General features: G+C 39.7%; 1 protein-coding gene across 2 annotated transcripts in view; it reads right to left on the reverse strand.

Annotated features, from left to right (window-relative positions):
• Nucleotides 1–24,103, reverse strand: part of slc35f4 (solute carrier family 35 member F4) — a 42,447-nt gene that overhangs the window by 10,326 nt on the left and 8,018 nt on the right. Inside the window, exon 1 of one of the 2 annotated variants that reach the window (XM_056245486.1) lies at nucleotides 4,976–5,347. The exons of the other annotated variant lie outside the window; for it this stretch is intronic. Within the exon in view, the coding sequence (XP_056101461.1) occupies nucleotides 4,976–5,051 (76 nt within the window). The 5' untranslated portion in view covers nucleotides 5,052–5,347. Of the gene's footprint in view, nucleotides 1–4,975; nucleotides 5,348–24,103 lie in introns of those variants that run through there. 2 annotated transcript variants of the gene reach the window in all.

Raw genomic sequence — 24,103 nt, forward strand, 5'->3', positions numbered from 1 at the left:
TTCAAAATCAACTCTCTAATACTGAATTGTGATTGGACTTTTCTTCATCTCTCCCTTGATCACCTATATGTTCGTGTTTACTTTGTTTCTAACTATGCTTTGCCAAAAACCTGAAAACTATTCCTTTGTTACTCTGGAAACACTGGTATTTATGTCAGGAAATGCAAATATACTATGCAGTATAGCGACAATGTTCTGTTCCTGTCTATTACTTGGTCAAATTTTGGAACAGAGTACAGGCTATTTTTAGACAGGGTTAGGAAATGCTAATTATGTGCTTTGTTGACGTGATTTATTCATGAGAAGTTCACCAACACTTCCTCGTGCAGCTGCCCCTGATGTTTCTCTGTGGTTCGTACGGATGTATTGATCAGTAGCTGTCGGTGTCAGTTACCTGCAGGTGAAGCACTAATGCTGGACAGCGTTTAAAATCTGCCTACGTCGCACAGTCAAGCTCTGTCAAAAATAGCTTCACAGGGTCATGGAGAAGCACAGAGACCATCCACATATAGTGGGATATACATAGAAACTCGACACCACAGGGCGCCCGCAAAAACATCGGCCATTCAGAAAACATCCTGTCTGTCATCAGGCATGACCTCCTTCATAGAAGCTGTACTGACAACATTACACCTCATGCTCAAGGATTTCTGTCAGTAAACAGACAGATACCATTTTGCAAACTTTAATGTGGCTTTTGAATGTTCTTTGAACCGTGACTTCTGTGTTACACCCCTAATAGATATATAGATAGATATATAGATGGATGGATATAGATAGATAGATATATAGATGGACAGATAGATATATGGATGGATATAGATAGATAGATAGACAGACAGATAGATAGATAGATATATAGACGGATGGATATAGATAGATAGATAGTCAAGTCAAGTCACGTCACCTTTATTTATATAGCACATTTTACAATACAGATTGTATCAAAGCAGCTTCACAGTGATAACATGAAAATAATACAACAAAGTTTGTTTCTAGAAGAAAATTGCGTTATCGTAAGGCAGATCAATAATATTGTTGATTATTAAATGTCCCCAACTAAGCAAGCCAAAATAGATAGATAGATAGATGGATAGATGGATAGTTATATATATATATATATAGATAGATAGATAGATAGATAGATAGATAGATAGATAGATAGATAGATAGAGAGATAGATAGATAGAGAGAGAGAGCAGTGGTGAATGGGAGGTGATGGGAGATTGAATAGAGGGGAAGAGCGCTAGTATCACACAGCCAAGATCTGCTGTAGACTCAGAGTGATCAATTTACACCAGACCAGGAATAAAAGATGACATGCGCTGGCCCATGGTCACTAGCTTGCAGTGTGCTGGGTCAGCAAGAATGTCTACACACACACACACACACACACACAGACACACACACACAAAGCCACGTTGTTGTTGTGTGATCGTGCTATCAAGCCATGGATCTCACCCTGATTGAAATACTGGGGAAAAGCATTTATTACTGATCTTTCATAAGTATTAGATGAATGTGTTTATGTCATTGACATAACATGTTCAAAAATAAATCAAAAATGGCATTCATAGATACAATGACTTGAGTACTGCAACTTTAGTCCACCAAATCACGGTCATGTGGCGCAACATGCAGAGGCATGCAAAAAACAACAACAGGAAATGCCATCATGACCCTCATGATTGTGTGTGGCCCTGTCCCAAATGGCACACTTCATATGCACTTACTGTCTTGTGGACTTACAATGGCTGCCGCGTGCGCATGTCCATTATGTCCATGAGACCGGGTGTCCCAAATATCATTTTAGGTTTCAGAAGGGTGTTCGCTACAGGGCCTTTAAGTCTCTTAAAATATCAGATCATTTGACCTTTTATGACAAGGCAAGGTTAGTTCGGCCTATCAAAATATCATGCGATGTGACTCCCTAAAATGTAATGACATTCTTTGAATAACATTTCATGAAATTTGCAAAAATAAAAAAATAAACTTTGAAAAGAGATTTTTTTTTTCATATATAAGTTTTATAATAATACATATAAAGACTACATAAACATTAGTTAAAATTTGTGTTCTAATTATAAAAAGGCTGGACATATTTGAACTGATGGTATAAAGTACTTCCACGTGGTTGTTCTGTTGGCTTTTGACTGATTCTGATCGACAGCATTAGGGAAAAGCACTAGCTTAAGTCCTTGGATACTTCCATGAACAGCAAACAAGACACTGACCCCATTTTGCATTATTAATTTTCATATGCCTCAACCTTCCAGACATAAAGGTATGTAAATTCAACAGAGTTTAAAAAGCCTATATGAAATCCTGCAACATGCAAACATTCTGTTCAGGGAGAAGCCACAAAACTGCATTAATATATTAGAAAGATGTACTTCAGGTAAGAGCACCTTTGTCCGGTCTGATGTTGAGCGTTTCCAGATGTTTGCTGACATAGTTGCATCTAAACAACAACTCAACTCAAATTATTTCATTTTTAAAGAGAAAAAAACCCATACCTGACAACTTTTCTAGACATATTTCGGGCTGAAAAAAGGGCTCCCACAGCGTGCACCCACACTGACAGACTTTTTATATCATGCGGATAGCTTGACTGGATAGCTTAACAACCTGCAGAAACCAACAATACAGGGAACCGCAGGTCCAAGATGCGGAGGCACAGAAATGTCACATCAATGGTAAATCCCTGGTTTACCGCCCCAACATATTTACACAGCGCTGCGCAAAATGCTATTGTTATTTTATAGCTATATTTTACAGATTCAAAAGCATAATTTTACAACAAGGCATTTGGTGGAGGGATCGCTAATATACACTGACTTATGATGAGCAGTTTAGCTGTTGACATGTCTCAAGCAGTGACTCTAAAACTAATACACTGTATTTTATTTTTTACTTATTTAAAAAACTTTTAAAAGGAACAGGAATCGTTTACACCCCAAAAATTTTGCATTTCACACTCATCAGTACAAAAAATGAACCACAATAAAAGGGATAGTTTACCCAAAAAGAAAAAAAACTTGTCACTAATATCTCACCCTCATGCCGTTTTTAAAAGGCTTTCGTTAAGACTTTCGACAAATTAAGATCTTTTTGATGAAATATGAGAGCTTTCTGTCCCTCCATTGACAGCTACGCAACTACCACTTTGATGCTTCAAAAAGTTTATAAAGAGATCGTAAAATTAATCCATATGATTCAAGTGGTTTAGTCCAAAATTTTCTGAAGAGACTCGATCGCTATATATGACAAACAGATTGAATTTAGGCTTCTTTTCACATATAAACATTGAGAACAACCCTCATTGGTTCTTGCAGAAGCTCAAACGTGGTGCGTAACACGAGAATGAACCTCATTGGTTCTCGCACGTCAAGCAAACATGCTTGAGCTTCTGTTCACCACAACTGATGTGTGAGTTGAGGAATGTTTATATGTGAATAAAAGCCTAAATTCAATCTGTTCGTCATATATAGCGATCGAGTCTCTTCAGAAAAATTTGGACTAAACCACTTGAATCATATGGTAAATGATAAATCTGTTCATGATATCCATGGAGGGACAGAAAGTTCTCATATTTCCTCAAAAAGATCTTCATTTGTGTTCTGAATGTGAAAAAAAGTCTTACGAGTTTGGAACGACATGAGGGCGAGTAATTAATGACAGCATTTTCATTTTTGGGTGAACTATCCCTTTAAATCTGAACCTGTAGAAGTAGTAGGATGAGTCAGAAGCTTTAATTTATAGGCATTTATTGAAATGAATAAAAATCAATCAGCTTGTCTGAGACCAATCCAATATGTACCAAAATTTGGATAAAAAAAATTCTTTAAAACATCAGTTATTATTGTAAATTGAGCTACTACTTCAGATTTGCATAACGGCACAACCGGGAAGTTTTAAAAACTGCAACCAGAAACATCACAATCCCATAATGCAACTGTGCTGGATGCTATATGTGGCCACAACCACAGTCAACACCAAAACACAACTGAAAAGTCATTAGACATCCTAATGGACTCTTCTGTGGTAAAACCACATCTTTAACAGTATCCCTGAGGATTGGACTGTTTATTTAACGCTTAACCAAACACAAGCACACAGGCAAGAAACAGCACGATTCACACAATCTAAAGCACAAACACATTTTCAATGAAACACAGACATTTACAGAATTTCTGTACAGCATAAACGTAGATTAACAATGAAAACAAACACTGAAAGTGAATTATCACTGCTGGCTAATGCCTCCTGTTTGTCCCTTCAGCCTAAAGGTATTCATGAAGAGATAACACTAAATGCAACATGAACTAACATGAACAATTGTATTTTTATTAAATAATGTTGTAAAAAAAAAATGCTCACTGTTAAAGTTGGTTAATGCATTAACTAATGTTCACAAATGAGACCTTATTGTAAAGTGTTACTCTGAAAACCCCACAGCACCATGAAACCTGTATCATGCTTAAATAGACAAACCGTACATCATTAAATAAAAGGTAATTTAATACTGAAAATGTGATATAAACTGCTGAGGTGGCTCCTTTTCTGCTTAGTTGCAAACACACAAAGCTCTGAAACCGAACACACACACACAGAAACACACACTCGACACATTTCCCACCATGCTAACTTGCGATTTTGTACGTCTATTTTTTCCCTTTCTTACGTACACAATCTTTCCTTACTCAAACACACACTAGTTTAGCTATCTGAATGAGAATATACATAGACTTAAGTATAAATAATTATAATTACTAGCTTAAACCATTACCCAAACTCTAACACTAGTCCTAAACGAAAACTTTTTTAAAAAGGTTTCAAATAAAAATAAAAACACTTTTGAACATTTTTTACCTTTAAGGTTGTCCCTGAACATCTCCAAAGGAAGGTTTTCTCAGATTTAGCTAATTTCTGGGGACGATTTTGTATTGAGAAACACACAAACATTGCGCTTTACCTTCAGAGATGGGGCAGGTGAGCACCTGGGCGCTATAGGAGCTGAGAGGGGCCACTCGGGCCGAGTGTTTCTTCATTCTCTCCTCCTTCCTGAGCTTTTGGAAATGTGTGTGTGTGTGGGTGTGTGTGTTCGTGTGAGCAGCACGGCTCAACTCCTCCGACAAACCCACTTCATCCCCACGCGCATCTCTCCTGTCACTCCCACAGTCTCTTTCTTGTTCCTCTTGATATCTTTTACTTTGCTCTCTCTGCTAACTGAACTTCTCTTTCTCTCTGGCTCTCACACACTCTCAACGTGACACATAAAAAAAATCGCACAGTTTTGCTCTAGTGTAGATGCTGCAGTGTCATGCTGCTATCCTGCGTCTCCTAGGGAGACTGGGCTTCAAGTGTGTGTGGAATGCAATCATCCCCTTCATATCTCTCTCTCTCTGTCTCTCTCTCTCTCTCTGTCTCTCTCTCTCTCTCTGTCCCCGCCTCTTCTCCTGCTCAGAGTATCCTTTGCTGTGTTTGGAAGGTAACCAAGCAGCTCGGGCTAATTATGCTGCATTGGCCCCTCTCCCCTTTTTCTCTTTCAACCCTTCGTTCTTTCTGCTTTCACAATCTGCCTTTTTTCCAAGTCAGTTCCATATTTACAGCATCCAGCGGCTCGATAAAGGCAGTATGACGAAGATGAGTGATTTAGTAGAGTAAAAAAGTAGCTTTTGTCTTTTTCTTGCTCTCTCTCCTTGCCCAATCACTCTCTTTCTTTTCTTCATCAGCACTTGTGCTCCACTTGAAGGCCCTTCACTGCTCGCTTTAGCAGAGGTCTTGTCTTGCTGTCTGAGTCTCTGTAGCGTTATGCTAATAAAACCGAGTACAGAGCCTTGTGGGACTCCATAAAAAGTCCGATCTGTCCTCTTAATCACACAAAGTGACAGGAAGTGGGAATTTTAGATTTTGGGATAGCTTGTGAAACACAAAAAAAGATTTTTGAAGATTCATTTCCATATTATGCAAGGATACACTGGCCATAACTACACCAACTTTCTTTTTTCTGTGAAATACAAAAGGAAAAATGTTGCAGAATGTCAGAGCTGCTCTTTTACATTCAACAAAAGCAGCGACCAGGGTTATGACAACTAAACTGAAAGCTAAAAACATTTTTTTTCTAACTGAAATTAAAATAAAAACGAGCATAGTTTTAGCTAGCATAGTAAGATTTCAGAGTTTGCCTGTTCACACAAAGATACATTTTAGGTGTGAAAATTCTGTGATAAACATTTTAATTTGAATAAATGGCTGTTAATTTATCTTCTCAAACAGACATGAAAATGTGCATGTGTCAGTGTGATGGATTGCTCTAATCTCTTTTCCATTGCACTGCAAAAAATGCTGGCCAACCAATAAGATTTTCTGTTTGAAAACATGTAAATACGGTTTGAATTCCTTTATTCTCTGTGACAAGTGGGTATCAGAAACTAAAATTGTTTCTGCTTGTCCATAAGCGCCACCTACTGTTATAGAGTGAATTATCCTCATAATGTGAAAATCGGACCTAATTTCCATGCCAAACATTCATGTTGGCTTTGCGGTCACCATATTCTTTTGCTTTATGGAAAAGAGCAGCTTAAACATTCAACAAAGTATCTCCTTTTGTGTTCCATTAAAAAAAAAGGTTTGAAACGTTATAATGGTGAGTAATGATAACAGTTTTTTTTTTTTGTGAACTATCCCATGAAGTTGTTTCATTCTGTGAGCTGTGCTGTGCTGAGATTTTATCGGACTAAAGGGAGTCTTCAAATCACAGAGCGATTTGAGTATCGAGTAGACCTTTAGCAGGCCTGCTGGTCGAGGTCCATTACACCCTGCCCCTGTCTGCGGTTTTTATGGCCTTGCATTTAATATGTCTCAATGATGCTTGTTCCAGTGGGCCCAGCTATTCACTCGATTAGCGATACACCCACACACACCTATCTCTGCTTCTTCCATCGTCGCACAACCTTACATACGGTATACACACACATTCATTCCTTCATCTTGGCTTTGTTTAACACCACACACACTAGCATGCACTGGCTCTAGTAATGCATTGAGGTCCGCTGCATACTCCTGAACTCAAATGAAGCGTCTTTGCTTAGCCAGCACTCATTATACTGGCAAATTTTTGAAGAAGAGTCATATTTCTCAGATAAAATCAGAGCGTGTCACCAAACAGCACTGGCTCTGGTTGTACGATGCCAGGAAATGTGCTTTGCTGCCATTGTGTTTAATGCCCAGTACACATTGTCCGATTTTGGGCTGTCCCAGATGAAAGATGACCAATTGTGGCGATTTATGTGGATGTGGCTCCTAAACTGCGGCCCTAAGTCGTACAGGGAGAGAGGTTCAACGACGGCCGTTGTCACGGGCTTGCAACCAAAGATAGCCTGCGATAATTTTCTGACAGTGTCCGCATCTCATAATGTGTTTGCTGCATGCTATGACCTCATAGTGTTACTACTATGACCTCATAGTGTGTTTGCTGCTATAACCTACGTCTACTGACTAGCCAATAAAAACGCAACATGAAATGGCATATTGATCAACGCGTCAGGGAGCTAAAACTTACTTACCACAAGCTCCATTTACAAAATTGCCATGCCAATTTTACATTTTTGCAATTCCATTAAAACATTGCATAATACACTCACTCGCCACTTTATTAGGTACACCTGTTTAACTGCTTGTTAATGCAAATATCTAATCAGCCAATCACATGGCAGCAACTCAATGCATTTAGGCATGTAGAAATGGTCAAGATGATCCGCTGAAGTTCAAACTGAGCATCAGAATGGGGAAGAAAGGGGATTTAAGTGAGTTTGAATGTGGCATGGTTGTTGGTGCCAGACGGGCTGGTCTGAGTATTTCAGAAACTGATGATCTCCTGGGATTTTCACACGTAACCATCTCTAGGGTTTATAGAGAATGATCAGAAAAAGAGGAAATATCCAGTGAACGGCAGTTCTGTGGGTGAAAATGCCTGGTTGATGCCAGAGGTCAGAGGAGAATGGTTCGAGCTGATAGAAAGGCAACAGTAACTCAAATAAGCACCCGGTGACACTCCTTTCAGATAAGAGGTAACAAACTGAGGCTACAATTCACACGGGATCACAAAAATTGAACAATAGAAGGTTGGAAAAACGTTGCCTGGTCTGATGAATCTTGATTTCTGCTGTGACATTCAGATGGTCAGGTCAGTTGGAGTAAACAACATGAAAGCATGGATGCATCCTGCCTTGTCTCAATGGTTCAGGCTGGTGCTGCTGTAATGGTGTAAGGGATATTTTCTTGGCACATTTTCGGCTCCTTAATACCAACTGAGCATCGTTTAAACACCACAGCCTACCTGAGTATTGTTGCTGACCTTGTCCATCCCTTTATGACCACAGTGTATCATCTTCCTATGGCTACTTACAGCAGGATAACACTCCATGTCATAAAGCTCAAATCATCTCAAACTGCTTTCTTGAACATGTCAATGAGTTCACTAAACTCAAACGGCCTCCACAGTCACCTGATCTCAATCCAATAGAGCATCTTTGGGATGTGGAGGAACGGGAGATTCGCATCATGGATGTGCAGCCGACAAATCTGCAGCAACTGTGTGATTCTGTCATGTCAATATGGACCAAAATCTCTGAGGAATGTTTCCAGCACCTTGTTGAATCTGTGCCATGAAGAATTAAGGCAGTTCTGAAGGCAAAAGGATGTTTCAAATTGGGATTAGCAAAGTGTAGGCTACCTAAAAAACTGACCAGTGAATGTTATATATATATATACACAATGTATATACTGTATGTATATATATACATTGTAATAAATAAATAATAAATAAAATTGTAATTATTAAGTAATTATATTAATTAATAATGTTTATTAAGAAATTGTATTCAAGGAGACCATTGGCTGGTCCACATAACATTGCACACACACATAAAAACATACACCAACAACCACATACACCCACTCAACTACTGTCAAGTGCACATAACCTACTAATCTGACTAGGAAATTGATCCAGTGACTACAGTTTGACTGACTACAGTTTGAAACAAATGGTTCCATTAGTGACAAAAAGATCTGGCACTATGTCAAAATGACACTGAACTGGAGCTGATCGTAAAAAAAAAAGAAGTATTTGGACAGTTAAGCCACATTAAAAATGTGTGGATTTTATTGCATTCTGTATCTGCATCATTGCATCTGCAGATGATGCTAAACTTTCTATTGGGGCTATCTTCACTTTCCTCATTCCTCAACTGCTCCCAAGGTGTTTTTTAGTGGGTGGATTAAGTCAGCTCCCCTTCAGTTCACACAGGTGTCCTATTAGAGTAACCACAGGTGTGGGTAATTGCATTATGGGTATGTTCCAGTTAGACAACCATAACATGTCTGAACAATACCCTTCAAAAGTTTTGAGCTGGTAGTTTTTTTTGTTGTTGTATTTTTTTACTTAAAAAGAAAAAGAAAAACGTTTGTTATGGTCATCAAGGCTGCATTTCTATTTTAATCTATTTTAAAATGTAATTTATTCATGGCAAAGGTGAATTTTCAACAATTTTCTTCAGTGCTTAAAGGCTGGCCTACACTAAAAGATTTTTAAAAATCTTATCAGATTTTCAAAATGTGACAGACCACAGTTTTGTTCAGAGTTTTGTTCCCACAAACGGCCCGAGTCCCGACTGTGAACACGGGAAATTTCCCTCCAGTCAACCGAGTTTGCATTCAATCATGTGTGTCAATATCTTTCCTGTGTTTGCAGCACATGCATACAGCTCTTCACCGCCAGACACAATAAAGTATACAACCCAGTGCATAGAGAGAGAAATCTTAAAAGACAGATTATATTTCCGCAGTTCAAGTATAAGATTATATTACATATTCACACATACTTGATAATGGATTGTGTCAGGACTGCATATATTTTGTGAATTGTGATGCCAAGGAGAAAATTAAACCACAGCTTTTTTAATGACTTAACTTTTCTCTTGCTGATTTATTATTAATATATTCCACTCACTAAACTATAATCTACTTCCATTAAGCGACAGAATTCACGCGCTCCTGTACGGAAAATAAAAAGCGCACACATGGACCTATACTCAGGTCTTTTTCAAACGGACACCTGCCATTTGAGATGCCTGTTGTTTCGTCCCAGCGCCCCCTCCTCTCATCCCTGCCATAGCAACGCCTGGCCCTTGTGTTCCACCTTCGATATTGCCACCGCGGCCCCATTCAGCACCTTTGTCATTTAGATCAGTGCCATGTTCCTCCACCATTGTCCACAGACCTGCTGCGTCCTTTATGCACGTCTATTAGCTGCGTTCTACGAGATGAGTGCGAGACAAGAGTAGAATAGTGCACCCACGCGCTGAGTGTTACACACACTTCATAACCAATCGGTCAAAACCCCATAACAGACTTACAAGAGCCGAGGAGCTATATCTCCATAAATATATACATTCTTGTCTTTATCACTTCAGACTCAATAAAGATTTCAAAAAGAAATTCTAATGGTCGGACTTCCGCTGTTTGGACGCCACATGGTCTTTCCTGTTAACAAATATGTGAACAACTATGGAAGCCAATTTCCGCCACATAAAAATAATAATAATTAGAATGTCAATTATGACATAAAACATTGATTTTATGAGATTTAAAATCATGATATAATCATGAGATAAAAAGTCATAATGATGACTACTGTAAGTCATAATTATCTGATAAAGTCAAAATTATGACAGTCAATTACGAGATAAGAAGAATTATGAGATAATTATGACAAAAAGTAGAAATTATTTATGAGATACGAAGTCATAACTATGACAATATTGTTTGACTTTTTAATTAAATAATTGTTTATCTTAGTATCTCATAATTTCGTCTTTTTATCTTATAATCATGACTCATTTCATAATTTTACTTTTTATCTCATAATTATGACTTTTTAATGCCCTAATAATCAAGGCATTTTAACATTGATCATTAAACTCATTTACTGAATTTTCATGCTTGTTCTGTTGTCAAATGCCTTACTGGTTTTCATATAGAGGCTTTGCATTAAATGTTTATTTTGAATTTTATATGAATAACTACAGTATATTTGACATTAAATGTCCTTACTTATGTGTCTTTAAGTACTATTTATAACAACACATAAATTACACAAATATAATATTATCACATAATACAGTCAAATGAAATTAAATGTATAGGTATAGCGCAACTCTATTTAGGCTGTATGAGCTCCGCCTCAACTTCCGTTCTGTTGTTCTGAAACCGCTGGCGCTGCGGTTCTGCAGCTGGATATATCTCACATTTCCAGATAATTCGCTATAAAAACATCTTACGGTTTAAACCAGTGAATTGGATCTAGGGATCAATGTTCAGCTGGTTAGTTTCAGCAGTTAAAGGTACGGTAGGCAAATTTTTTTTATAAACACTTGTTGCTATACTGGTTGAAACCAAAGTCCTTCTAGGCAAGTCATGCCACTCGGCCGCCATCTTGGCAACGCCTCCGGGCAGCTATTTCGGACTAACAAGACCAGGCTCCTATCTAAATGAATGGGCAGAGAGTCAGAACTGCACTTTCACTGGTCACCGGGACATAAAAACTGCATGTATAGAAACAGCAGTAAAGTTTGATGACTTTGCCCCAAAATAAGGTTTAAAACGCCTTTTTCCCCACAGGTTATACTTTTACTACGCATGCGCAAGGGTTCACGACACCGACTTAATTTACGTCTCTATCCAGAATGCCGGTGTTGTGCTCTACAGCACATACTTAGAATGTAAGGTAACATAATTGTGGTCGATATAAAATGCTTTAACTACCTTGGTAGTCCGGTGCCTTCGCATTGTTATCACCCTCTTCCATGTGGATTCCATCTGATCTTGCACACAACTCGCTGTCGCCAAATCGTCTCCGCTGTCGCAAACCTCAACCCTGCGCATGCATCAGTGGAACCAGACGATAGGCTTAAATGTTTCCCGGCTTGACTGTTAAAAGCAGACGATTGACTTTCCAGCGGGAGGGGCGGGACATGTGCATACAACCGCCATCTTTGGCGTTACGGGTTTTCCCTATATAGTTGTATTGAGGATTGAGGAAGTGGCATGTCTCTATATAAATTGTCTCTGTTGAAACTCTCTTCACATCTGATAGCAATCAATAATAGAAGAGGTCTAAACATTAAAAGATGTACATATATCTTCTGTGGAAGTCTCAGGACTAGGGGTGGAACGGTACATGTATTCGTATCGAACCGAAACGGTACGGGCGTCACGGTTCGGTGCACGAATTTGCACGGAGAATACACGGTACAAAAAAAACCTCTTAAATAGCGATACATTTCGCTTTATTCGCTTTTGGTGTGACTGTGAACGCAGGCTGCGATCAAGACTGTGATCAAGATTCCAGTGCTGGAGTGTGTGTGTGTGTGTGTGTGCGAGAGAGAGAGAGAGAGAGAGAGAGAGAGAGAGAGAGAGAGAGAGAGAGAGAGAGAGAGAGAGAGGCGCGATTAACAGTATGTGTGTGTGTGTGTGTGCGCGCGCGCGCGCGCGTGTGAGAGAGAGAGGCGCGGGCGCGAATCGCGCGATCGAACAGTGTGTGTGTGTGTGTGTGTGTGTGTGTGTGTGCGCGCGCGTGCGAGAGAGAATGATCTCTCCTGCGCGATCGAACAGTGGAAACATAAAAACATACTCCGTCTTTTTTATACAGGACATCATTAAAACTGCAAATTGTTACTTATATTTGTGTACACTCGCAATAAAACACTAGCCTACATTGTGCTTTTGTCACACTGTAAACTCTTGTCGAACTGTAACCTACAACTGTTAACAAAAGTTTTGAATGGTAGTATTTTATACGGAAATCAACTATTTATAATTCAGATGAGAATAAAGTTAGGGTTAACTAAAATGAAGGAAAACAAATATATTGATCTGAAATAGTAAATTAATTTTAAATTCATTCAGGTACAATTACCAAACATATCTCAAGGTCTTTTCATCTTTTTATTATTGTCAGTGCACTACAAATAAACTGGTTCTATGCCTTTATTAATAAAACTTATTTAAAAAATACAAGGCTTAAGACATTTATAAAAATGCCTTCTGCATTTTTGTTTTGCTTTTCACTCCATTGTACCGAAATCATACCGAACCGTGACGTCTGAACCGAGGTATGAACCGAACCGTAACTTCTGTGTACCGTTCCACCCCTACTCAGGACCAAAAAATTATTGTCCAATCATTGCATTCGGTCCTACCTGCCTGTCAACATATGTATTTCCATACCTCCACGCACCTGCAGACAGACAGTCACTGAGCGGCACAAAACAACAAGCTAAAGCTGCGTTCATGCCATGTCGTAACCCTAATTACGAGAAGGCAACCCGTGACGTTCTACCCAGAGCTGTTCACGTCCTCAGACTCAGATTTATGCGTTTCTATGTTAACACCATCAACGGCGAAATGAATCTGCAGCAGTCAGGTGGTACAAGAGCTCTGTAAGTTATTTATGTTCATTATTATTGTAATGTGCTTTGAGACATGGTTTATTTAATGCCATCTCTCGTGACGCTGCAGACTCTGCTGTGTGCGTTAATTTGTTTTAGAGGATGTATGTCTTTGAAGACACTCTGAAGGGAGGGTGGGGTCTTAAGGCCTGTTCACACCGGGACGAATTTCGCGCGCGATATTCGCCGACGTTTAACGCCTCGTGACTAAACAAAGGGCGCCAATGTGAGTGTGCACACCGACACGAAAAACGCCACGCCTAAAAGCGTCATTTTTTAAAAAACGCCTCAGGTTAGTTTTTTTAGTTTGACGCGCCGCGTCAAAAACTATCCGACCAATGAGATTGGCGCTTTTGCTCACGTGTCTGGAGCTTCTGAAGTTACAGTAAAACACAACTTGGGGGCGCTCAAACACAAAACGGTCTTGCCGAGCACACATACGTAACGGTGAAGAAGATATACGCCAAGTAGCGTCTACACTGCCGGGAAGAAATAAGACGAGGAAGATGCAAGGCAAGATGAATGTAGAGCTGCTGGTCTCGTTGGTGTCGGAACATAAATAACTATATGACAAACACGACAGCGACTACAACATAGGACTATTTCTGTTTTACATTAAGCGCCATCTAATGTCAGGGAATGAATTTGCATGTTCACTCGGCTCATCGTCGTTATTCATCGAATAACGCGCGCCGATATTCGTCCCGGTGTGTACGGGGCTTTATGCTTGCTATTGCTAGCCTGTCTGAAATTGCCTACCCTACCTTTAAGCCCTGTTGGTAGATGGTGTAACTACAGCCCCATGCAGGCAAAAACGGTTTCTATGCCATATAAAAATAATATATAATATTTATGGCTCTGGTGATTGGCTCACAAAAAAAAAAAAGTAAATAAGTGCCCATGAGCAAAAATGGCCATGTCTATATTGGTTCTTTAAGGGCTGCACAAATAGGCATAACAATTAGCTTTGTACAGGTATATTAATATTATCTGTACAACCACTGTAAAAAGAGAGGAGTGACACCTTGTGTCCAGGCAAAGGGGTTGCAGCTCCTCTCTGAACTCAAACCTTATGATACGTTGTGGCCAAATAGTCATTCCCTAACCCTAATGCTAACCACTAACTGAACCCTGGTAGCAGCAAATGTGCACATGATCAAGATTTACCCCATCTAGCCTTGATCCGTATTGATAGCTACTCTCAGAATCAGTCACAGCTGAAGTAAAATATGAAAATATGAAGTAAAATGATTCACAGTTTGTCCGTGTCAGTGGGACCATCACTACATCAGCCTGAATCAATGACCGAGTGAAGAGATATCTGTCAAATGACCAGATGGGGGCAGCACAAGAGTGCATACAGTATAAAGCATTCAGAAAATCTCAATGACTGTAAGAGAAGTTTACAGAGATGTCCAAAAAGTTTGGACAGGCCCCAGGCAAAGTGGGGTATTGGACAACATCAGCGCAAATCCTTATCATTTTGTGATGACTTTGCATTAACAAGGGATAACACAAATTAAGCAACACATTTTATTAAATAAAAAGGAATTCACCACATTGAAAATACTAGAGCTATTTATGAATCATCTCTGAACTGTGTTCTGATTGGTCTGTGTACTAACCTTGATTAGAAATAGTTTTAATAATTAGTAAGGTTTAAATGAACTTGAGCTAACATGAACTAACAATGAAACATTCACAAAGATGAATAAATACTGTAACAAATGTATTGCTGTTAGTATGTAACAAATGTATTAGCTAATGTTAGTTAATGCATTAAATAATAAAGTGCCCCATTATGCTATTTTAAAGTCTCCTAATTTTTAATATTTAATGGAACCTTATCATGAAGTGTTAGTAACTGAAGTAGAAAAAAATGAATTTAAAAATAATAAATATTGTAATAGACATATTTAGAAAAACAAAATGAGACTTAAAATTCGACTAAAATATCACTGACTTGAAGTGTGAACATTATTTATTTTTATTTTTTAAGGTGATTCAAGGACGATTACTTGCGTCAGCTGTCCGTTCTGAAGTCTGTAAAGTTCCCATGTGAGCCCACAGTTAACAGCGCCGCTCTGGCTAAGAAGATGAGAAGAGTCCCATTAGACTTGTATCTAAAAATAGCTTTCTAGGCGAGGTGGTCTGCAGTCAGAGCGACCGCTGCAGATACATTTAGATGATCACTGACTCTGGCATCTCCAAGTATGAGAGGTCAGAACACAACAGATGACACACACAGACTGTTTCTGACAAAGCTATGCTGGATGATTCTTTCGTGCTCTAATGCAAAATGGGTTTAAAACGTTTTTTTTGGGGCAATTAGCAAAATGTTGCAAAAAGTTTCCAGAGCACAAGCTTTGTAGGATCTGTGCAAGAAGTCATAAGCATGTTCTAAAGCTTCATCGGTTACTTCAGTCTGATCTGATGTGATCGGGCAAGTTAGTGCGGTTGGGAAAGGTAAAGGAACATGCAGAATCTCAGTCGGTTTTGCATCCAACTACTGTATTTTGATGTGCATTTTGAAAATGCGCATAGAAGTGTGCCACACAAGTCGCAGATGCACACTGTAAAAAATAACCCTGTAAAAAAACGGTAAACTACTGACAGCTGTGGTTGCCAGCATCATACCGTAAAAATACGGTGTGTTACTGTTTTTGAAATTAACAGCTAAATACCGTATTGTCAGCTACAGTATAAAACTTTAATTTAACAGCTATATGCTCTAACACAAAAACAGTAACACACCGTATAGTTACGGTATGATGCTGGCAACCACAGCTGCCAGTAGTTTACCGTTTTTTTTACAGGATTATTTTTTACAGCGTAGGTCATAAACCCCACACTCTCCATGTATTCTAATGGGACGTGAGACAAACTAAACAATCAAATTACACATAATAATTTTTTTTCTCCCAAAAATGGTTTCTGTTATTTTAGGTAGTTTTTATCACGTTGATGTAAATTCAAACATTCGTTTTTTAAATAAGTTTGATTTTAGTTAGCTATTTGATAAAAACAGGAGTGTGACATCATGATTGACAGCTGAGATTGACAGCCTCTCTGAGCAAAGTAGTCACTATAAAAAACTAGCAGGATATTTGGGCTGATTTAGCTGTTGCTACTGGGATGGTGGGTCCATTAAAACTCATTCAGTCATCAATTTGCTTTTCCCATTTTATTGTGCTTCACATGTAGGAGTAGACATTTCTTAGGTGGTAATTGTTGGTTCCTAAACCAATAAACAACATAGAAACTATTAATAAATTACACACATTTGCACATCAAACCATACATCTGAAATCAGCTTGTAACAAATCAAAATGTATAAGACCAAAGAGAAAATATACATAACCAAAATTCAATGTAACATATCAACACAATCCATTTAACTAAACAAACCAAAAGAGAGGAACTTACATGGTCAACCACGCAACAATTCCACACAGAGCATGCATGAATGGGGAGACGGTCTCTTACATACAAACAAGCTGAGACTGAAGCATTATTAGCTAGTGACAACAGGTTATCTTATCAGTACTCAATCAGCCAATCAGATCACAGCAGGATTTTCTACAGCCGCCCCCAAATATGTTAACATATTTGCATTTACAGAAAATTCATTCGATTGAATTATCAGTATCATTCAATTCAGAAAGAACAATAAGACGGCTGACAGGACGAGTTAAATATTTCCCTTTGCTGAAAATTTCAGCAACTCTCACTCTTCCATCAGGACTTGGAAAAATCTTACTGACAGTCCCGATAGGCCAGTGTCCACGAGGAAGCTGAGGTTCCACAATCATGACAATGGCAGAAAGAGCGATAGGATTACCATCAAGTTCCCACTTTTGACGAGTCTGAAGTAGTGCTGTGTTGAAAAAATCGATTCACCAATTCAGAATCGATTTTCATTTTAATTTCTTAAGATCGATCCATAACTCAGAGGATCGATTATTTTTTTTTTTTTACGCATGCGCGCGAGGTGGAAGGACATTAAAACAACGAACATGGCGGTTGCTTTGAAAACTCCAGAAACGCTCAAAGCTGCAATCTGGCACCATTTCGGGTTCAGAACAAGCGATACAGAGAACGAGCTTGACAAAAGCAAAGCAATTTGCAAAGCCTGCCAAATGGAGGTGAAGTATTGTGGAAATACTACTAATCTCAGGAACCACATGATGCGACATCATCAAGACATCATATTATCCAAGCCTGTCACCGGACCGCAACAGATGACACTGAAACAAACTCTACAACTGCCAACTAATTCTGCACGCTCTGTCAAAATAACTGAGGCGATTGCGGGCTTCATTTGCAAAGATATGCGCCCGTATTCTGTTGTTGAGAACGTGGGATTCAGGCGGCTAATGAAGGTAATGGAACCAAATTATGTCATTGTGTCTCGCAAACGTCTGTCTGAAGAAGTGATCCCCAACATGTACCAGACAGTAAAAGATGGTGTAATGTGTAAGCTTAAGACCGCAGAGAGGGTGGGCATTACGAGTGACACCTGGACATCTGTAGCTACGGAATCTTACATGAGTGTGACAGCACACTACATAGACGAGCTCTGGAACCTCGTGTCTTACGTGCTGCAGACAACCGAAGTTGAAACGAACCATCGCTCTGTCGGTTTAGCTGAAATGTTAACCAAAGCTATGGAGGAGTGGGGGCTGATGAGTAAAGACCCAGCCATAGTCACTGACAACGCGGCGAATATGGTTCGTGCGGTTGAGATTACGGGGCTAACCCACGTCGGCTGCTTCGCGCACATAATCAACCTGGCCTCGCAAGCCGGTCTCAAACTGCCGAATGTTGCACGACTTCTTGGGAGAGTAAGGCACATCGCAAAGTTCTTTCATCGCAGTACAACTGCCACCCGTATCCTCAAAGAAAAGCAGAAGCTACTGCAGCTAAATGCACACAAGCTCAAAATTGATGTGGTGACTCGTTGGAACAGTGCACTAGAAATGCTTGAGCGCTTTTTAGAGCAGCAACCCGCGATCTCTGCCGCTCTGCTCTCACCTGATGTGCGGAGAAATGAAAAGGATCTTTGCAGCCTAAAGGAAGAGGACATAACAGATGCAGAAGATGTGGTTAGAGCTCTAAAGCCAATGAAGACAGCCACTCAAGTAATGTCAGAATAAAAGTGCTCAACTCTCTCAGTGATAGCACCTCTGCATGCTCTGCTGCTGAAAGAGATGACCAGTCTCCCAGAAGACTCTAGAGTTGTTAAGGACATGAAGGATGAGATCAAGAAAAACTTAAGCACAAGGTAGGCCTGTGTGTGTGAGTGATTGAGTGAGTGTGTCTGTCTGTCTGTCTGTCTGTCTGTCTGTCTGTCTGTCTGTGTGTGTGTGTGTGTGTGTGTGTGTGTGTGTGTGTGTGATGGGTAGGTTTAGGGGACAGCCAGGTTAGTGTGTGTGTGTGTGTCTGTGTGTGTGTGTGTGTGTGTGTGTGTGATGGGTAGGTTTAGGGGACAGCCAGGTTAGTGTGTGTGTGTGTGTGTGTGAGTGATATGAGAGTATTTTACTGTGTATATATATATATATATATATATATATATATATATATATATAAATATAAAGGAAACTTTATTAAAGAAAGACATTGTCCTCCTCAGGGGGGATAAATTGATCAAAATGTGTAAAATTTTAACTTCCAGGTATGTAAACCAGAAGGACATGCTGTACGTAGCTTCAGCTATTGATCCACGTTTCAAAGCTCTGCCATTCCTGAATGAAGAGGAGCGAGACAGGACCTTCTCCAGACTCCAGACTGAAGCAGTGTATGGGATGGAGGAAGATCCATATAATGTAAGTAATCATTTTAAAAAGAAACTCAGTGGAAAAAGTCCACTCTCTCTTTCACTCACACACACCTCAATACAATACAAATTCTCTCTCTCTCTTCTTACACAGCAAGATGATGCTGCTGATGAAGTTGATGGAGTGGAGGAAGAGGTGGAACCCCAACCTCCGGCACCCAAGCAATTCAAGCAATCCAGTGCTTTGGAGTCTCTCCTTGGGGAAGCCTACAGACCACAACAGGAAGTAGGACCAAAGAAAACTAAAGCGGCAGAGGCAGAAGACGAGATCAAAAGGTACAGGGCAAGGAGACCTGCGGGACTGCAGGACAATCCTCTCATCTGGTGGCGGGAGAATGAAAAGGAGTATCCTCTTTTGGCTCGCATGGCAAAGCAATATCTCTGTGTCCCAGGAACCAGCGTCACATCTGAGAGGGTTTTTTCAACTGCAGGTGACATCATTACTGCCAAAAGAAGTTGCCTTACACCTGGGCATGTCAATGAGCTACTGTTCCTGCAGAAGAATCTTTCCATTCCTGAGTGATGGCAGTTCACACTCTGGGTTAAGACAAGTTTAATTTCCAGTTTATTTTTATTTGCACTTTAATAGGCAAGGCCTGTTCCAGTTTTTATTTATTTGTATCTACTATTTTAGTTTAAAATGACCAGTTTACACAAATAAAGGCAATTTAATGTCTTATACATTTATTTACATTCTGTGTAATGTTGTCTGTTTACTGTGAAGCCAGTAACAAAGAATCTGTTTACATTTGCACTGGCTTAGAACAAATGTGTTCTAAATGTTGATTGTTAAAATAAAAAATAAAGGTGCATTTGCATCTGAACTGTAGGAGCTTTTTGGAAAATTTTTCATTTTTAAAATGTAATTTTAATAATACATCAGGTTTGCGTCTAAATAATCGGTCTACTGCTGCTGATATACCTCTGCGTCCTCTGACGTCTACACCAGTGCAAGGTTGTGAAAGCAGTTGTATCAACACTCTGGAAGGGGGATTATTCTTTACAACCATCAATACTCCATCAATTTGCAGTTGAATGTCTATCATAATAGTATCAATATGTTGCATAACTACAGTCCTGTAATTCAGGTAACAGCTGAAAAAAAAAAGCTTTTTTCAAAACCGCTTATCTAAATCTCGAAGATCGGATCGGATCGGATCGAATCGAATCGAATCAAATAATGATAATCGATTCAAGATCTTGAGAATCGGAATCGAATCGATTCTTGAAATTTGAATCGATACCCAGCACTAGTCTGAAGACTTGGAAGATAATCTCTAACAAAACGGACCCAGAACTGATCCGCAAGAACTTGACTGTGTCTCCACTTTCTACGGGTAAGCAGTTCTGAATCTGCATACATCACTTGAGGAAGAGATGCATCTCGCCACCCCATCAGTAGGATATTTGGTGTGATTGGATCAGGGTCTGAAAGATTTGAAGACACATAGCCGAGAGGTTTTGAGTTTAACAATTCCTCAATTTCAACGAGCACTGTATACAGAACTTCCTCGGAGACTACTTGCATTCCCAAAACTGCTCGTAATGCCGTCTTAACAGACCGTATCTCTCTCTCCCAAGTACCTCCAAAATGGGGGGAATATGGCGGATTAAAGGAGAATTTAATCTGCTGTTGTGCAAGCATCTCCTGAAAAGAGGGACTAAGCTGCGAAAATGCCTCCCGGAGCTCTCTTTCTCTGCCCTTGAAATTAGTCTCTTGATCAGATAACATTTCATAGGGCCTACCTCTACGGGCAACAAATCTTCGAAGGGCCATGAGGAAACTGTCAGTATCCATACTAGAAAGTAGTTCCAAATGAAGACATCGGGTCGTCTGGCATTTAAATATAATGCCCCACCTCTTCTCGTGTCGGCGACCTACTGTGATGGTTAAAGGCCCAAAACAATCCATACCCGTCGACCAAAAGGGACACCTTTCCACTTCCTACACTCAAGACATGATCTCTGGATCTTCTTGATTAACTGTCGCCCTCTCAGAACCCAGTATTTCCGGCGAAGCTGGGCGAACACTCTTTGTGGTCCAGGATGATACAGAGTTGTTTCATAGTCAGCAACCAAGAGTTTGGTAACATGATTCTTAGGATCCAAGACAATTGGATACATAGCTTCAAGATCCAAATCCTCGCTTTGACGAAGTCGTCTACCCACTCTTATCAACTTTGTAACGGGATCATACTCTGGTGCCAAACCAACTAAACGGCTGTGTGAAGGAACTCCATGACCATCTTTAAGTAGTTTATATTCCTCAGGGAAGTCTTCCATCTGGGCTTGAGACAGGATGTATACTTCTGCTTCCGTTTGAGAAGGTTTGATCTCAGCTCCCAAGTCCAACGAAAGATTTTCAACAGTTGCTGCAATCAACTCTGACCAGGTATTAAACTGAGACTCACCAGACTTTGGAGAGTTAACTGGTGCTTGATTAAGCCCACAAAACAAAGGTTTTCTTAGCTCTGTCCCAACCTCCTCTGTCCTTAAGGCTGGAGATTTTGGCCATTGCTCATGGGGCAAATATAGAAAGGTAGGTCCTTGAAACCAAGAACTAGTTGCAGACAATTCAGCAAGTCTCTTGCCTCGAGTGATGTCATCTGCTGGATTACTGGCAGTGTCAACATATCTCCACTGATCCGGTCTCGTATACTCAAGAATCTCTGTAATGTGGTTTGCCACGAAGATCTTGTACCGGCAGGATTCGGACTGGATCCAAGTCAACACTGTTGTAGAATCAGACCAAAGTGTAACTTTATGAACAACCAAGGCAAGTTCCTTTTGCAACAGATTCGCTAGCTGAGCCCCAGTCAGAGCAGCACACAATTCCAAACGAGGAATAGAAATGGTCTTCTTCGGTGCTACCCTTGAACGAGCCATGACAAGAGATATAGAAATCTCACCAATTCCATTTCTCAGATGCAAGTAGGCAACTGAACCATATGCCTTTTCGGATGCGTCGCAGAATATGTGAAGCTCTCTGCTGCCTGGATCTTCCCAGTCGGTTTTTTGACCATACCATCGAGGTACTTGGACCTTGACCAAATCTGGCAACTCTCCTTCCCATGCCATCCAGGCGGTCTTAATCCCCTCTGGGATATCTGGATTATCCCATCCTCTATTAGGTTTCATCCATAATTGTTGCAGAAGAACTTTAGCACGAGTCGTGAATGGAATAATGAAAGTTAGTACAGGATACTCCACTAGACGGTGCTTGTAGCTCAAAGTATCCTGCAAGCAATGCCAAATGAGTCCAAGAGTACCCTCGCATGGATCTGTGCCGTTATGACTTAACCACAAGTCAGTGTTTACTGAACGAGCTTCCGTTTGTAAGTGGTCAATCACAGAGATATGGTTACTGGCCCACTGCCGAATCTCAAAACCTCCTTCAGCCAAAGAAGAACGTAATTTCATCAGCATCTCCTTGGCCTCTTTAGTAGTTGGAAAACTTTGTAGGCAGTTATCCACGTAAAAGGATTGCATGACAGAAGATTGCACATCCTTAAACTCAACAGAAAGGCTCTGAACACATCTCTGGAGCGCATAGGTTGCACAACAAGGACTACATGTTGCACCAAAAGGCAAAACCTTCCACTCATAGACATCGGCTGAATCGTTTCTTCGCATAACATAGTTTAATATGAAAAAACGGTGGAGTATCCCTTTAAACCCAACAAAAGTTTCAACAAACATAGCCCTTGACATTTGTATGGAATTCAGAATTTCAGTCATTTTGCGGAGGCTACCTACCAATGTTGTGCCAAATTCTTAGCCCTGCCAGATTATTACCCCCGCCCCACCCCCTAAAAGTCCTAAGTAGGTATATGATTATAGAAGGGGGTGGGGTTAGGAATAACCAATCAGGGAGTGGCTTCAACTAGGGTGGTAATAATGCGGAAGGGAGTCGAAATTAGGCACAACACCGGCGTATGGGCATATATTTAGGCCCCATATTTCATCAGTTCTTCTGCGTCTCCTCACAGCATTTAATAAAATGATGTCCAACATCTCTCATCATCTGATGTCTCTCTCCAAAGCAATGGGCTCCATCACAACAAGTTCCCCCAAGATATAGACATAGATATAGATATGTTTGTTCATGTTCCTGCACAAATTAAGTAAAAATGTGTGATTTTTTTATTTTTAAAAGCTTTTACTTTTTGATAACAAGTAGCTAAATAGGACACATCAGAGATTCTGGATTTTTCATAATATAGAACAAAAATAAAACAATCTAATCTAACATAACGAAATACACTGAGCATTTAGTGCACCCAGTTAACAGAATAACAATGTCCAGCAGTGACACCTAAAGGTAGGAAGGACGAGTGCAGAGTCTCTTTTGTATACTTTGAGCACTTGCATTGTCAAAAAGTCCTAAAGTGAGGAGGAAAAGGTGAAATGATGATACAGGGGATCGAGGATAGAGGATTAGGAGTAATGCAAGTTACTTTGTTTTCCTGTTTATTGATTGAATTTGCATTTCCTGCAGCCTGAGGCTTATCCATTTCACTTTTAGTGTGAAAGGGCCTTTACATTTGCCAAAATTACAACTTTTGGTTTTTTTTGTTATTAAAAAACTAACAACCAAGCTCAGCACAGTTGAGAAAAAGCAAAACAATAAAATAAATGCAAAAATAATGTAACACATTAATTTCTATAAAAAGTAACTAAGTAAAGAAATGTGTTACTTTTTCAGGGAGTAACGCAATATTGTAACAAATAAATTTTTAAAGTAACGGTTGTA

The sequence above is a fragment of the Rhinichthys klamathensis genome, unplaced genomic scaffold (genome assembly GCF_029890125.1).
Source record: "Rhinichthys klamathensis goyatoka isolate OS25496 unplaced genomic scaffold, OSU_Roscu_1.1 h1tg000032l_1, whole genome shotgun sequence".
NCBI classification, from domain to species: domain Eukaryota; kingdom Metazoa; phylum Chordata; class Actinopteri; order Cypriniformes; family Leuciscidae; genus Rhinichthys; species Rhinichthys klamathensis.